Source organism: Podarcis filfolensis, assembly GCF_964270895.1.
Source record: "Podarcis filfolensis genome assembly, chromosome: 6".
Lineage (NCBI taxonomy): Eukaryota > Metazoa > Chordata > Lepidosauria > Squamata > Lacertidae > Podarcis > Podarcis filfolensis.
This window is the reverse complement of record NC_139609.1, coordinates 86,455,194-86,471,572: the sequence shown is the minus strand read 5'-3', so window position 1 is coordinate 86,471,572 and position 16,379 is coordinate 86,455,194. Positions and strand designations below refer to the sequence as shown.

General features: G+C 43.7%; 1 protein-coding gene across 3 annotated transcripts; it reads left to right on the top strand.

Annotated features, from left to right (window-relative positions):
* Window positions 1-4,988: 4,988 nt before the first annotated feature.
* On the top strand, window positions 4,989-15,875 carry LOC310764672 (aurora kinase C-like). 3 transcript variants are annotated; one of them, XM_083619063.1, is made up of 9 exons: window positions 4,989-5,696; window positions 5,915-5,984; window positions 6,425-6,500; window positions 9,641-9,710; window positions 10,279-10,470; window positions 11,341-11,479; window positions 13,038-13,186; window positions 13,377-13,551; window positions 14,512-15,872. In XM_083619063.1, exons 3-9 carry the CDS (start codon window positions 6,425-6,427, stop codon window positions 14,683-14,685), a joined length of 975 nt encoding a protein of 324 aa, XP_083475189.1. In that variant the 5' UTR covers window positions 4,989-5,696; window positions 5,915-5,984; the 3' UTR covers window positions 14,686-15,872. The 3 variants fall into 3 exon arrangements, with proteins under 3 accessions (XP_083475189.1, XP_083475188.1, XP_083475187.1); XM_083619062.1 differs by lacking the exon at window positions 4,989-5,696 and having other exon boundaries at window positions 5,717-5,984; window positions 9,644-9,710; window positions 14,512-15,875; XM_083619061.1 differs by lacking the exon at window positions 4,989-5,696 and having other exon boundaries at window positions 5,717-5,984; window positions 14,512-15,873.
* The last annotated feature ends 504 nt before the right edge of the window (window positions 15,876-16,379 follow it).

Below are 16,379 nucleotides of genomic sequence, written 5' to 3'. Positions count from 1 at the left end.
GGTGGTTCCCATAAGGATTTCCCATGAAAGAAAAATCCCACCCCAACCCCCCCGCATTCAACAATGTTTTTGTGTCGTTTTACTATTAAGGGTATGTAGGATTTATTGGGACGCCAAAGTCTGTTTTGATCTAGAGCACCATAAGATACTGGCATTAGCCAATATCTGTTTTATAACTGTTATAAAACCGTTCCCAGCCAACAACGTTACAAAACGAGTTGGCTAAGACTGAAGAGTCATTCTGGGCAGAATGTGGTATGATAGTTGATGAACAGCTATAAATAATGGCAAGCCACTAGTTATCAGTCCAACAGTGGCTTTCCACAATTAATTATGTCCGTCCTGCGCCATTCACAGCACTGTTCTGCCCCCTGGTGGAGAACACTCCATGAGGCCACGTTCAAATTAAGCCATAAATTAACACAGGATGGATACAGTTTTAGCTGAAGCCCTTTTGAAAGGTGATTGCATATACAATGCATACCCGTTCCACTTTTGCCCTTGAAAAACAGGAGTTGCACTTTTTTCTTGTAGAGTTTCAAAAACCTGCAAAAGCTGTTTGACCAGAACCAACAGAGGGCATAAAGAATTTGAGCTGTCTCAAACCAAAACGATTTTCTAACTGCAAGCCTGAGAAATTACATACTGGAATGCCGTTCCAGACCACATGTGCTGCCATGGCCCTGCAATTGATTATTACTCTTACAAGTGAGTCCCATAGAGTTCAATGTGACTTACTGTCTAGTAAGCTTGTTCACAACTGCTTCCTTGCCTCCAGGGCCTGCCCAATGCGTCTTGGTGCCTGAGGCGAACCACAAAACCCACACCCACCATGCAACCTGACTAGCACATTTTCCATGTTTGTACAGCACCAAGCACTCACCAGCTCCCAGCAGGGCCAGTGGTCAGGGATGACTTGACTCTGCAGAGTCAGTGTGTTGTGTAGTGTTTAGACTGGGGCCTGGGAGACCAGAGTTCAAATCCCCACTCAGCCATGATGGTCATTGGGTGAATGTGGGCCAGTTTCTTTCTTTCTTTCTTTTTCTTTCTTTCTCTCTCCCCCCCCCCCACAGACACTTTGCCTAAACCTACCTCACAGGATTGTTGTGGGAATTAAATTATGAGGGGCAGAACCCATGCACACCACCTAGAGCTCCAGGGATTAGAAAGTGGGGGCACATGAATGCAATAGATCCATTGTAGTCCTGTAATAGGGACGCGGGTGGCACTGTGGGTTAAACCACAGAGCCTAGGACTTGCCGATCAGAAGGTCGGCGGTTCGAATCCCCGTGACGGGGTGAGCTCCTGTTGCTCAGTCCCTGCTCCTGCCAACCTAGCAGTTCAAAAGCATGTCAAAGTGCAAGTAGATAAATAGGTACCATTCCGGCGGGAAGGTAAACGGCATTTCCATGCGCTGCTCTGGTTCGCCAGAAGTGGCTTAGTCATGCTGGCCACATGACCCAGAAGCTGTACGCCGGCTCCCTCGGCCAGTAAAGCGAGATGAGTGCCGCAACCCCAGAGTCGGCCAAGATTGGACCTAATGGTCAGGGGTTCCTTTACCTTTAGTCCTGTAATATTTGAAATATGAAGTCAAGTGGAGGAGGTGACCAAGGCAAAAATCAAGGAAACAGGTGGTGGTGGGAAGCAGAAGGAAGGCGAGAAAGTGAGAGGATGGGCAGGCAGAGAAGGAGGTGGCAAGGTGGAAGAAGAAGCTGTTGCCCCACTTGGACTTTATAAGGCAGGGTTGTCGTAGGCACTGTGTGAAGCTGTGGCAGAAGTGGGGCAGTAGCTGGCTGCTCTCCTATAGCCCTGCTGCTCTTTGGGAGCTTGGCGAATAGGCTTAGTTATGTATTGAAGTTCTCGCCCTGGCCACCAGGAGTATCAGGTATATAGTTTTCACTCAGGTCCACGTAGAATCGATCGGATCGAATCGGTCGAATGGATCGAATCGTCTGTGGGGTCTGGGACATCCCTCTGCAACGGCGTCTCCTCGCCAAGCCAGACCTCACGCTGCAGAAAGCCATTGAGGAGGCCGTGGCCTCAGAAGCTGCTGAACTCTCCGCCCAGGAAATCCGCAAGGCCAGTAGCCCATATTTAAAAGACTATGTTCACGTAAAGCTGTTTGCTGAATAGGGTCAATTAATATGCTTATGTGCCTTACTGAAACCAATAAGGGTATCGCTGTATGTAATGGAACCACTATGATTGTAACTAATGCCTTATCTCGGTGGGGAGGGGTGTTATGTATTGAAGTTCTTGCCCTAGCCACCAGGAGTATCAAGTATATAGTTTTCACTCAGGTCCACGTCAAGTTACTTTAGGCGGGAAACCCTGGGTTGTTGTTGCTACAGTGTTGACAGCCAGCTGTCTATAAAAGCAGGCCAGCTGAGCTGTTTGCTGTTCAGTTCTGTTCTGGCCTGTGAATAAACAAGAGCTGTTTGAAGAATCGCTGTGTTGTCTGATATGTTCACCCGCAACTTAACAGACTTGCTGCTCTCGTGGCACCTTGAGGACAAGGAAGGGAAGTAGCTATGGCAACCCCGCCATGCAAAGCAGCATTGGGGCAGCCGCTTCCTTTTCTTCCTGAGTGCCACTTCTCTTGGGTACCGTCTGAGGCAGCTGCCGGCTCTGCTTGTCTCTTCTCTCTTGAACTGGAGGTCACACTGACACCTCACCTGGTTGTAAACTGCTTAGCAATCTTTGTTGGGTTCCTCTTTTATGTCCCTTTAGATTGAACAAATAAAGAATTCACGAGTGAATGCTAGGGTTGCCAGCTTCACTGTCCCTGCTCTGCTGCCTTTAAGAACAACTTGACACACACAAATTTAACAGATGAAGCTTTGGAGAAAGCTCCAGCTACTTACTTTCTGTTTGTCAGGCTTTTGTTAAAGGTACAGTAGCAGGACCTGTTAAAACAATTGACAGCCCTAAGCATGGTGGAAACTCAAGCCGTTTAGCTTAGAAGCCTTGGCCCAGAAGCAGGGCCAGGGGGGAAAACAAGTGGCAAATGTATTAATATCAGATCAAAGATTAGAGCCACATCTGTACACCATCAACATTTTATGGAAGAACAGTACGCCTTTTAGCTCTGCTATGTTCATCATTCATGAATTTGCCTTTTCCAAACCCTCCAACATTTCTCCAATGAAAATAGGGATGTCCCATTCCATAATGATAATTTTACTATTTATACCCCACACATCTTACTGGGTTGCCCCAGCCACTCTAGGCAGCTTCCAACATATGTAAAAACGTAATAAAACATTAAACTTTTTTTTATAAAAAAAAACCTTCCTTATACAGGATTGCTTTCAGATGGCTCAGGGGTCGGATAACTCCATACCCTCCAACATTTCTCCAATTAATATAGGGACATCCTAAGGAAAAGTGGGACATTATGGGATCAAATCAGAAACTGAGATGGCTTCTCTAAACCAGTGACATCCCTGGAAAATAGGGACACTTGGAGGGTCTGCTTTTCACATCTGTTCCACCCCATGCTAACTGATCTAATGAACCCTCTCAATTGTCCTTTGCAGAGCTGTAGAACAAGCAGCAAATTTGCATGTTCACCACTCACCCAGATGGACCTTTTTAAAAAATTGCTTTCAAGAATGAGGTTTGTGATGAGTCAACAAAGATGATTAAATGCAAAGGAAAGTTTTTCCCTGTACCTTTAATAGTTGTAGAAGGTTGGGAGGGGGGCAGAATTACAGCTGCAGTTGCCCTCCACACCCTTTTATGGCACATAAAAATTCTGTCATTTACGTAACAAGTGAAATAGGGGTGGGAACCTGTGACCTCTTACTTAACAAAGTCATCACAGTCATGTTTGATTTACAGCTCTGTAAAGAACATTCCATGCTTTGAGGCATTGCCACTGGTAGCTATATTATGAGTTTTATTTAAGGCAGGGCTGGGCAGCCCCTCCAGATGTTGTTGGACTCCCAACTTCCCTCTGCCCCGGCCAGGTATGTCCAACAGTCCGTTCTTAACTTGAAACTGTTCTTAACCTGAAGCACCACTTTAGCTAATGGGGCCTCCCACTGCCACCACACCACCGGAGCAAGATTTCTGTTCTCATCCTGAAGCAAAGTTCTTAACCCAAGGTACTATTTCTGGGTTAGTGGAGTCTGTAACCTGAAGCATATGTAACCTGAGGTACCACTGTATTAAAGGTATTGGAGCCTTGAAACCCTTTGCACCTAGTTGTTCAACTCCCAGAAACTGTGTGACTTTAAGAATTGATCTTGGCTCCAGTCTTTGCACCTGAATCCATTTGCAATGCAGAGGAGGAGAAAGGCCTGAGCTGATAGGACAGTGACTGTAGAAAAAGCCTACACTAAGACTGCTACTGAAATCCTGCTTTTTTCTGGAGTTCCAAAGAACTCTGCAAATTGGTGTGGTCTATTAGGTAATGAACTATGAATACAGGAGTTGCAGGGCGGGTGGGATGCTATGCCAAGTAACCTAGTTCTGTAGATTTTAAGAGAACAAGTACTTTCTGAAGGACATTTATTTAAAGATAATTGAATGCTTTCTAAATGATGCATTTTGAAAAGGTTTTGGTGCTGATATTTTGGCATAATTGCTTGTTTTATGTGATGGGCTTTCAATTACCTGGGATTAGACATCGTTGCTCTAATTCATGGGTAGGCAAACTAAGGCCCGGGGGCCAGATGTGGCCCAATCACCTTCTAAATCCGGCCCGCGGACGGTCCGGGAATCAGCGTATTTTTACATAAGTAGAATGTGTGCTTTTATTTAAAATGCATCTCTGGGTTACTTGTGGGGCATAGGAATTCGTTCATGTTTTTTTTCTTTTTCAAAATATAGTCCGGTCCCCCACAAGGTCTGAGGGATAGTGGACTGGCCCCCCGCTAAAAAATTTGCTGACCCCCGCTCTATTTGAACCAGTTCCCGTTCAACAAAGAGGTTGAACAACAAATAAGCTGTTGGGGGTATTAACCAGATTCTCACTCCCCCTCCTGCCTCAGCTGATTTAAATGAGAAGGTAAATCAGTGGATTCCAACAATGCATTTCTACTCCATACAGGTACACCTGGTGCCTTCCTTTGTTGCAATTCCCAGAGTGATAGCAGTGTTGATGTAATGCAGCAAAAAAATAAAAGTGTTATGGAGATTGGCTGTAGCTCAGTGTTAGAATAACTGCTTTGAATGTAAAAGGTCTGAGAGTCTCTCCTAGGCAAAGGTGCCAGCTTCTCCAGAGGATTGAGAGGGCCCAGTGCAATATTGTATAGAGCTAGGGGCAGAGCTGAACATCCTATGAAAACTGAGAGGGGCTGGCCTACTCAAAAAATACTTGGGGGGGGGACTGCTTCAGTCCCTAGGAGTCATCAGCTTTTCTCCCAGGCAGCTCCAAGGTAGCACTGGGAAAGACTTCCACCTGAAACCACGCAGAGACACTGCTGGTCAGTGTAGACTGGGTCTGGGCAATCTCAGGTATTTGTATGTATGGCCATCTTCTCCCCCCACCCACCCACCCCATCTGACGCATATCTCTGATCTCAAGTGTAGGGCAGGTAAAGGTGTGGCTCAAATGAACAAGTGGCAGCCTTAGAGTGAACTTCTGATTGTGTCTCTGCAAGCAGGAATAGGAACTGGAATTGGCAGCACTTGCACTGAGCAGAACTAATCCCTGCCCAAAGTGGGGCTTCCATTTAGTAGGAATTGTGGTAGCGGGGCATAAATCAAAGCCAGGGCTACAAAGCAAGGTTTTGGAATGCATTTAGAGGCTGCTCCCAGTTTTTCCTTTGAAGCTGAATCACCTAATGTCAAGTGACATAACATCAGGAGATTCAAAAACTGTCCGCAAAAAATGTGTGTAAATAAATAAATTAGCAAGGCTCTATTGTAAGATGCCGCAAGACTTTTTTACTTTTTCCTTGTGTAGCTCCTTCTTCCTGCATTGGAAGCCCAGCATAGCCTGTTGTGACAGTCAAAGCTCAGCTCAGGAAGAGATTGTAAGTTTTTGCTCTTTGTGTCTCAGGTTCTGAGGTGTATCGGGCCTTGCCCAAGTACCAAACTTCCAACATATAGCAACCCAAATTCCAGACAAGTTGGTGCAGGGGCATCCCTACCATTTGGCAAACTTAGACAGTCCCCCACAGTGGCAAATGCTCGGAGCAGGCAGAGGAAGCCTCCTGGGTATTCCTGTCTGGAGAACAGAGCTGTCTGTATGCTACACAGCCTGCCTAGCCACACCCAAACCATCCAGTTGCCTCAAGTGCAGTGGATTATATTATCCTGTAATTAGTGCTAAAGTAAGAGTTAATGGCCCCTGGGGAAGGTGTCTAAGAGGGAGCCCTTCTGGATCAAGCCAATCCAGTCCAGCATCCTGTTTTCATAGGCAACCAGATAATCTCTTGGTTCATCCCTTTATGCTTTTATTCCTAAAACAAAGATGGCCAGATCAGCAGTACAGCAGACACCTGTAAGAAAACAACTCAACAAAGACAAAGGAAGATTGGAGCCAAAAGGTACGTTGCTTGCTGTTTCATACTGTATGTTGTTCTGCATCCCATTCAGTTTTGACACACAGCCATAGTCAGGTATCCTGGTAAGCTCTCTGGGCTGGCCTGAGGTATTTTGCTGTCAGAAGTGGAATACAAATGGAACCTTCCACCAATCAGTTGTACGCCAGAAGAGGGAGATGGCCTTATCGTGAGAGGCTTTCTTTTTTTTCCATCTTAGCAGAAGTTTATGCTTCTGTCTGAGGGAAACATATTCATTAATTAAGAGGGGTAAATTAGAGTTCCTATATTTACTGTAAACTCTCTTCAGCTGGCTTTTAGCTTGCTTGCACTCTTTCTTGAACCACCTGGAAGATCCCACTGATCTTCTTGAGCCACTGTTCTTGATCTCAGTTCTCAAGTGGTCTTGCAACCTGTCATTCAAGATCTTAAATAAATCCATAGCCTCAGCAGCAGAGGTAGCTGAGATAATAGCAGTATGAATAGCCTTTAAGTCATCTGTATGAAGAAGGAGGGTCAGTGCTAGATTGAGTACTGGGGTTCACTTAATACTATTGCCTACAGTCACACCTAAGTTTGCATTACAGATTGAGTTTTGGGGTAAGAATGATTAAATACTGGGCCTACTAGTACCATTGTTAAAGGTAAATGATCGCTTTCAATATTATGGCCCACCTCAAACTCCATGACAAACTAATACGCAAATTGTGAGGTCACAATATAATCTATCACACTGCTTCCATGCTTTGTAAAGTCGGTATATTCCCCAGGCCAATCTCCCTCTATCATACCATTTAATATTAGCAAGTCCCTCCGCCTTACAACTTGGACTAAACAAAGCCCTGAATAATTACATCTATGATCTTTAGACAGACGGGAGGTACCTCTGGCAAAGTAAATATCTGGTTCCAGAATCTGATTGTAATGGGTGTACAAATTTACATTGTTGACTCCCATGTGTGCATTAAAATACCCTGCAATGATAAACACTGCAGTAGGATATAGGGATTCGATGGATTCTATATAATTTTCTAGTTCTGTCCAGATAGTATTTACAGTAGTTTTTTTGTTGTTGACAAGGTGGTATGTAGATGTTAATCAGCATTAAACATACTTTCAGAACTATAACCAAGACAGCAGTTGCAAACGGGTTGCATGAAATCATGGCTGCTGTAGTTGCATTCAACTTTGTGGAGATGAAACATGTTAGACCCCCCACTAGCCCTACAACCTTTCGTTGAGGGAGTGGCTGTCTATGAGTGACATTTGTATCCATTAAGCAATATGGAGACATCTTGCCATGTTTCTTGTAGCAGAACCATCAATGTCATGTCTGAAAAAGTTATTTCAGCACTTTGCAGCAGAGAATCCCATAAATGTATCTCATTGGGGGCATAATAATAAATGAAATAATGAGCAATTTGCCTTTTCATGATACTCAAAATAAGCTTCCTGAGGCAACTGCTTCATTCTGCCTGAGCTTCCTGTACCTTATGATGCAACTTCCACCTCTCATCCCAATAAGCCCCAAACTTAGTAGGAAAAGATGGCTTCCCTTGTGCTTCAAGGGCAAGAGGCAAGATGAATTAGTTATTCCTTTCTTGAAGACCATGTAGGAAATTTGAGGTCCACTCTTGCGTTTCTTGGCTCTGTTCCGTGTCTTCTGCTTCTTCATGTCTTCTTTAGGATATCTTTCTTAGAATCATAGAGTTGGAAGAGACCACAAGGGCCATCGAGTCCAACCCCCTGTCCTGCTTTCTTCTGTCCTGCTTCCCAAGCACATGGTTAAACTATGGAATCTGCTCCCACAAGAGGCTGTGATGGCCAGCAACTTGGATAGCATTTACAAAGGAAATGACAAATTTAGGGAGGATAAGGCAATCAGTGGCTCCTAACTCTGATGACTACGTTCAATCTCCACAGATGGAGGCAGTAAGCTTCTGAATTCCAGTTGCTGGAAACTGCAGGAAGGGAGAGTGCTGTTGCCCTCGGGTCCTGCTTGCAGGCTACCAATAGAAAACAAGATGCTGAAACCAATGGCCTCATCCAGCACTCCTTGTGTTCTTAGTGCTGCACTTACTAGTTCTTTCCAGAGCCGGAGATCTTTTTTCTGTCTTGATTGCTTTTATAATTCTCTAATTCTCTCCTCCTTTAGTACAAAATTATGTGCCAGTACACTGATTTCCTTATTGCTCCCTTCTCTCTTAAGCTGTGTTTTACGATAGCAACCCTGTAAGCAGAGAAACAACAGTATACCTTCCAGCATATTAACAGTAATGTTTGGTTTGTAATTCTTTTGTAAAACTACTGCAGTGCAATTTAGTGTTTCCTCGGGAGGCTTAAATCACCTTGGAGCCTCTTGCACTGTTTGTGGAGGAGAAACATTTGTAATTTAGATTTTTGCATTCACTTGATAAAGCTAATTGAAACAAGAACTCCTTAGCTGCTTATGTAGAAAAACACCCTGAAAAAGGATGCTGAGTGTGAAGCAGCAAACATAGGCAACTTTAGTCTTGGATTGCTTTTATAAAGCTATGTCACTATGTGTGTATGTGTTTTTATTGTAGGCAGAGCAACTACAAGTGGTAGTCATGGAATGGGTGGAGATCACCACACCTTTCTCCTGATAATTTCAAACATGCTTGTTTTCTTCTTAGTGAATGATTTTGTGTCTTTCTGTTTGTAGTTATATAGAGCTTTAAGTATGATAGCGAGTTACATAAGCAAGTTTGCCCCCCGCCCAAATGGAGGAATAAAATTCTTAAATTATGCTAGTTAAGGACAAACAAAAGTGGTTCAATTATATAGTTTGAACAGCTTTTGAAAAAGTACTTGTTAAGTATACAGTGGACCCTCTAGTTACTCTGGATATGGAACTTTCAGGTTACGAACACGGCAAACCAGAAAGTGTATACTTCCAGGTTTTGCCGCACACACATGCGCATTCAATCACGCCATGTGTGTGCGCAGAAGCAGCACCTCTGCCTACGGACTTTTCAGGTTGTGGACGGACCCCTGGAATGAATTTAATTCGTATCCAGAGGGTCCACTGTACAGCAGTTCAGTTACATGAAAAGTACTTTAACTATATCCGTAACTACTGCCCATCACATCATGCCTCTAAGTTGGTGCAATTGTTGTTGCAGAAGAAAATGCATCTCAAGAAAAAGTATCTCAAGCAAATGCCAAACGTGACTCTGGTTCTCTGCTTCCCAGGTAACTATTTAAAAGTGTCTCGTGATGACTATTACACTGGAGGAATCTTCTGCCGTGTTGCAGTTAAGAATGGCTTTGATACCGAATTAGAAACTAAGTGTGTGTATCTTGTACACACATCATGCTTTTTTCTGTGGTTATGTACCTTTTGTCAACCTCTGCCTTTCTTCTAGTTTCTTTACAGGTGCAATATCTTGATGGATGTTTGTTTAATCTTCTCAGTGGCATATTTGAATCATAATGCCCCTGATCAGTCATAAGAAAACTGCCTTGCATTTACGTGTCAGTCTACTCCAGCATGTCCTGCTTGGACTACCTGTGACACCTCTGCCCAAGTCTTCAGAGTTCTTCCCCTTTACATGCTACACACCTGTGCAGATGATGTGAGCATGGTCACTGAGCACATTGGCCAACTTGCCCCTGAGCACATTCACGTGGGTCCATCATCTTGGACAGCAGCAGTGCTACATCAGAGATGGGGATTATCCAGATATTATCATGCTGGTAAAGGAAATGTATGGTTCTCTTGGTTTAGTAATTGATTTTAACTGCTCCCTTTGATTTACAGGAAAATGTGGGGCACCTCAGACTTTGAATTTGGCAAGCCACTTGGCAAGGGGAGATTTGGAGCGGTGTACTTGGCCCGGGAGAAAAAAACTCACTTCATCTTGGCCTTGAAAGTCATTTTCAAATCATTGCTGGAAAAATCTCAGCTAGAGCACCAGCTCAGAAGAGAAATAGAAATCTTAAGTCACCTCAGGTAAAGCAACTGAATGCAGAGGCAGCTGCCTCATACAGAGTCAGACCATTGGATAGCCATCTGTCATGGATGCTTTAGCTGAGATTCTTACATTGTAGGGGGTTGGAGTTGGTGACCCAATGATTGGTTCATCCAGTACTATGTCTGTGTTAACTGGCAGCAGCTCAGAAGTTTCAGACAGTAGTCTTTCCTAACCCCACCTGAAGATGCTAGGCACTGATTTTTTAATGTGTCTCCTCCCCCCCCTTTTGTTTTAATGTATCTGTGTGGTTTGGTGAGTTGGTTGGTTGTAAGTCACTTTGTGTTTCCTTGGGCAAGATAAAGAGGCTAACAAATTTAATTAATTAAATTATCAGCATCATAACAGCTACAAGGTAGGGCCTTTTGCATGCAGTGCAGATGCTTACCACTGAGCTAAGGAACCTTGCTATGGTCGAGCATGTTGAGGAATTATAGTCCATCAGGATCTAGAGGGCCACGCGGTCTGCATACCTGCTCTGTGCTAAATCTGTCAAAACATGGAAAGCCTCATTATCACCTCTGAAACATTGTGTAGATGTTATGTAGTCCAAAACATCTGGAGGACACCAGGTTGGTGCACCTTAGTTACAGCTGCAATCTCATGCCCGCCACCTGCCTAAGAGTAAGCCCCACTGAATATAATGGAGATTTGCTTCCAAGGGAGCATGCACTGATTGATCCAAACACAACTTGTATCTCAATAGTATCTTCTTCCTGGATGGGGCAATTGCTTAGTACATTCATTTGTAGACCGTGTGTACTTTGTCTACCTATCACAGCCGCTTACTTCTTATGTGACCTAAACCACAGGTCCTCTCCTTTTTTCCTTTAAACAAAAAATCTGCCTAGACACCCAAATATCTTAAGGATGTATAACTACTTCCATGACCAGACCCGGGTTTTTCTGATGTTGGAATATGCTCCAGGAGGAGAACTGTACAAGGAGCTACAGAAGAAAACACACTTTGATGACATCAGAACAGCCACTGTGAGTACAAATGCAAAGGCTACTGTTCTACACAAGGAGCTGGCTGGAGATGAAGTAATGCAAAACATAGAACATATGGCTGGTGAGCTTGGAGTAGTCAATATTTATTGGCGGGGCAGCCTTTCCCGTTTTGCCACCTGAGGATTCAGTCACCCGAGGCGGCTGCTTCAGTCCACCTCATGGGTGAGCCAACCCTGTTTGTTGGCCTAATGTGCCTCAGAGGGTGTAGATATTCCTTAAAGAAAACCTGGTAGGTAAATGTATTGTGAGGAGAGCAAAGCCAAGCCCGTTTCTGTGTGTCTGTCTGTGTCGTCTTCTGATTTGGTTCTACAGCTGCAAACCAACATACCGTCTATGTTGAAGCAGCTTTGACTGGCCCCAAACATTATGAAATAACCAAGCCATGGCTTTCAGAGATGGAGAAGGACATTTGGGCATAAAGGATGGCATAGCCCATTGCACCAGTGCTTAAGGTCCAGCCTGTTAGCATATGGCGTTTTTATGCAACAGCAGAAGTTGCCTTTAGTCAGAGTCTTTGATTGGAGCATGCCTTTCATTGGAAGGTAATCAGATTGAGACGGAGTATAAAATAAGAAAGCTTAGGCTTATTAACAGAAGGACATTCTGGAAAGGAAAGAATTCTATAGTCCTAGCTAACTAACTAGTTGGAGAAACAAAAAAGCCATACTTGCCCCTTTGCTCTCAGAAGATACATCAAGGATGGCCTCATACTCAATCCAAGTGTGAGAAATAAATTGCAAACAGGATGCAACCTAAAATGTATCAATCTAAACTGTAAAGGATATGGCGGTTAGCAAAGAGGTTAAAAGTACAGGGATAGTCTGGGAATCTGTAGGTCCTTTTATCTGTTCAAACTCCATACAAACCTCTTTCTGCAAGCTGAGTTGCACCCAAACTTCAGACACAGCAGACTTTAAGGTCATCCCCCTGTGACCACAGATTTAAGTTTCTTATGACTTTGTTTCTTTTGAAGAAGTGGACTAAAGAGATTCCTTTTGAGAAAAGGAGGTGCACTGAATTTAATATTTACTTCCAGACCCCATTAGTAGTTCTCCAAATGAAGTTCTAGCCTAAGGATGAGAATCGCCAAAAGCCACATTATCTTGGCTGGGGGGGGAAGAGGTTGGAGTCTGCCTACCAGTGGTAGGTGGAGCCAAATCACAAGTGGGTGGGGTCAGAACATCATGTGCAATGGTCAAGTACCTTACGCCATGGGATGAAATACAGCCCTCCAAGCCTCTCTGTTTTGCCCTTGTAACTCTCCTGTGCAACACCCTATTCCAGGGATTTTTTTCTGATACTGACACAATGGTTGGCCAATCAGCGCTATGTAAACCCAACTCTTTCTACAGTGGGAAAATCATAAGTTTTCTACCCAGACTCATAGAGGAAACCTTATTGTGCATTACAGTAGCAGTGAGTGCACTTTTAATCCAGTCTCACTGCTAAATTTATGTACAGTTGCATGCAGTCTTGGTTAACAGCCAGAATTAACTGACCTATTTTTTTTTATTTTCTGCGCATCATACATCTACAGTATATGGAAGAAATATCTGATGCTCTGATGTACTGCCATGCTCTAAAAGTGATCCATAGAGATATTAAGCCAGAAAACCTCCTGTTAGGATTAAGAGGGGAGCTGAAGTTGGCAGACTTCGGATGGTCAGTGCATGCTCCATCACTTAGGTATGTATACATATATATTTTTAAGAATTCAATACTGTTGGGAAGAGTCATGTGAGCAAAAAAATTCACCTGCTAAATTTCTATTTGGCAACTGTGAAATGCAGAATGTGTCCTGTTAAAAGTGAACCCATTTTAAACTGGATTTCAACTGGCAATTTTAACTGAACCCATTTATTTTTTTAAAAAATAGGAGGACAACATTCTGTGGCACTGCAGACTACCTTGCTCCAGAAATGATAGAGGGGAGTCCACACAGTGAGAATGTCGATGTGTGGTGCGTTGGTGTCCTTTGTTACGAGTGTCTTGCAGGATATGCACCATTTGAAGCACCAACACAGATGGAGACTTTCAGAAGAATAAAAGATGTATGTTCTTCTGAACAAAAAGCTTTGAGAGTAAATGGAATTTGCAATCCACAGCTTGAAACTTGGGCCCAAATCTTGATGGTTTATCCTTGAATGGGCACATTAGGTCATAGCATCAAGCTTAAGAGCCATGAGCCAGGATGGCTAACCCACAATCAAGATCTGCCCCCACCCGCCAGATCATGTGGCCTGCCAACCCTTGATGCTTTTTCCTCAAAATCTAGTCAAGAGATAACATCCTCTATTATTTAGAGCACACTTTTTAAAGGGCAGAGTGCTTAATCTTCCGATTAGGAAATAAAAGAGCCCCCAGCTGCCTTTTTACATAAGTTCTTTGATCTCAGATCTTAGCACTAAGTGCCACAGAAGATGAGCCCTCTGCCTGCTCTTGAAAGAGTAAAAGGCAGGGTTTCCTCCCACCCACAACACTGGAGTGGAAAGAAATGTGTGTGTATACCAGAGTTCTGAGAGACTTCGTGTCTGGTGAGTGTGTGTGTACTGCTTGTTTAATGAATGCCCATGCCTAGTGTGTGGCTGCTGGTACATATACATGACCCGGAAAGCTGTCTGTGGACAAAGGCAAGCTCCCTCAGCCTGAAAGCAAGATGGGTGCCACAACCTCATCATTGCCTTTGACTGGACTTAACTGTCATGGGGTCCTTTACCTTTTTTTACCTTTTATACCCTGACCATAGCCCCACAGACATGTCGCCCTTTGAGGGATGGCAGTTAAAATAACCCTGTTTCTAGAGGTGCTGTACAAGATACATAATTGACAAGGTCCTTGTCCAACAGTATGAGCATCTTAGGGCAAAGCTGATGTGCAGATAGGAAAGCTGCATGGGGGTGGAGAAGCAGATAAACTGGCACTAGGGTAATGCATTCAACTTTTTTTAAAAAAGCAGAAGACACAACTAGCTTCATAAGAAAATGTAACTTAAAACATTCTTTTCTTCCAAGGTTAACTTTTCATTCCCTTCTTGGGTGTCAGATGGAGCCAAGGACCTAATATCCAAAGTACTCAACCGTACACCTTCCCTGCGGCTTCCCTTGAAAGAAATAATAGCGCACCCATGGGTTAAGACCAACTCTAGGAGAATCTTGCCACCTGTCTACAATGAAACAGAAGAGTAAATGCCTGTGTATATCCAGAAGGCTGTTGATTACTCCACATGTGCATCTGTCTTTTTAGATAGTTGGCTGCAATGTCAGACAGCAGATGAACCAGAATATCAAGCTTCTGCTTTCTGCTAAACCAGGTGTGAGAAGCCAGTGCCCCAGCAGCTGATGTTGGAATCCATCTCCTATCTTCCCTGACCGTCGGCCATACTGACTAGAGATGGGAGTTGGAGTCTAACAACATCTGGAAGGCCACAAGTTCCCATCCCTCCTAAATCACTCTTTTACAAAGAATTATTGTCACTACTTAGCTTGTAAATTTACTGTTAACTGTGGAACTTTTATGAACTGATATAATGAGGAAGAAAAAAAGCTAAACTTTGTATAATTTTAAACTTTGTATAATTTTAAAGAAATAAACACTTGCTAATGAATCTCAATCTAGCTGCAAGTTGGAAAGATGGTCCAGAGCTAATGATTAAGTATGCAGAGCTTTCTCAGGATCACTATGTTGAAGAATTGATGTCGAAGCACATACAGTGGTACCTCGGGTTACATACGCTTCAGGTTACATACGCTTCAGGTTACAGACACCATTAACCCAGAAATAGTACTTCAGGTTAAGAACTTTGCTTCAGGATGAGAACAGAAATCGTGCTCCGGCAGCGTGGCAGCAGCAGGAGGCCCCATGAGCTAAAGTGGTGCTTCAGGTTAAGAACAGTTTCAGGTTAAGAACGGACCTCCGGAACGAATTAAGTACTTAACCCGAGGTACCACTGTACCTTACTGTACTGCGGCCAACTTAAGTGTTTTAGTATTGAGAAAGCTTTCAAGTGCTCCAGAACACTTATGTCAGAATTAGATGTTCAGTTTTCAAGGAAAGGTGGAGGGTTCAAGATATAATGAAAAGGCCAAACATTTGCTTTGCGACAGTCTTAAGATGGAAGACACAAGGTGTTATGTGTATCTAGTTAGGACAGGTTGTACTAGGTGCAAAATGATTTCAGGTTCTATCAAGGGCTACTGTGATGGGACAATTGGCCACTCTTCCTTTGAAAATACAAAGCCAGAAGTAAATTGAATATTTACAAAAGTGAGAAGCAAAGAATCAGAAGGAAGAACTATTGCCTCCCTAAACCTAGATGTGTGTTTCAGTCATTTTCATTTTGTATGATCACCTTCTCTGGTCGATTAAGACCTAATGCTGACAGCTTTCTGCTGGGATGGTTTCTGGTCAAAAAGATGGCTAGTGAAGACACCCATCTATGTTGCTCAGAGTCTTAAGATGCTGTATAGCAAGCAGAGGCATACCTAGGGGTTAGAAAAACTGGACCCCGCTGGTGGCGCAGGCCAGAGTGGATGCAAAAATTCCGTTAGGCATTTGAGTCCTTCCACAACACCTGGAGTGCGTGCACACACTTTGCTCAGCATTCCAGTGCAAGGGATCCTAGGTACACCTCTGATACAAATTCAGGCTCTTCAGCCTCACCACCCCTTTTACCAGTCCTGCTTTGCATCTTCCTTGAGTGGTTTTGCCTGCCTGGAATGTTTCATTGAACTCTGATAATGCTACTTGCTTGCCTGGGTGCAGGCTAGAGTGGAATGTGTGTAGAAACTAGTGTACTACTCAAAGGTAAAATTTGCATTCACTGATCTGTCCACTTTTGACTCCTGCCCTATGCACCTCTGGCACGTGGTCCTCAGATGAT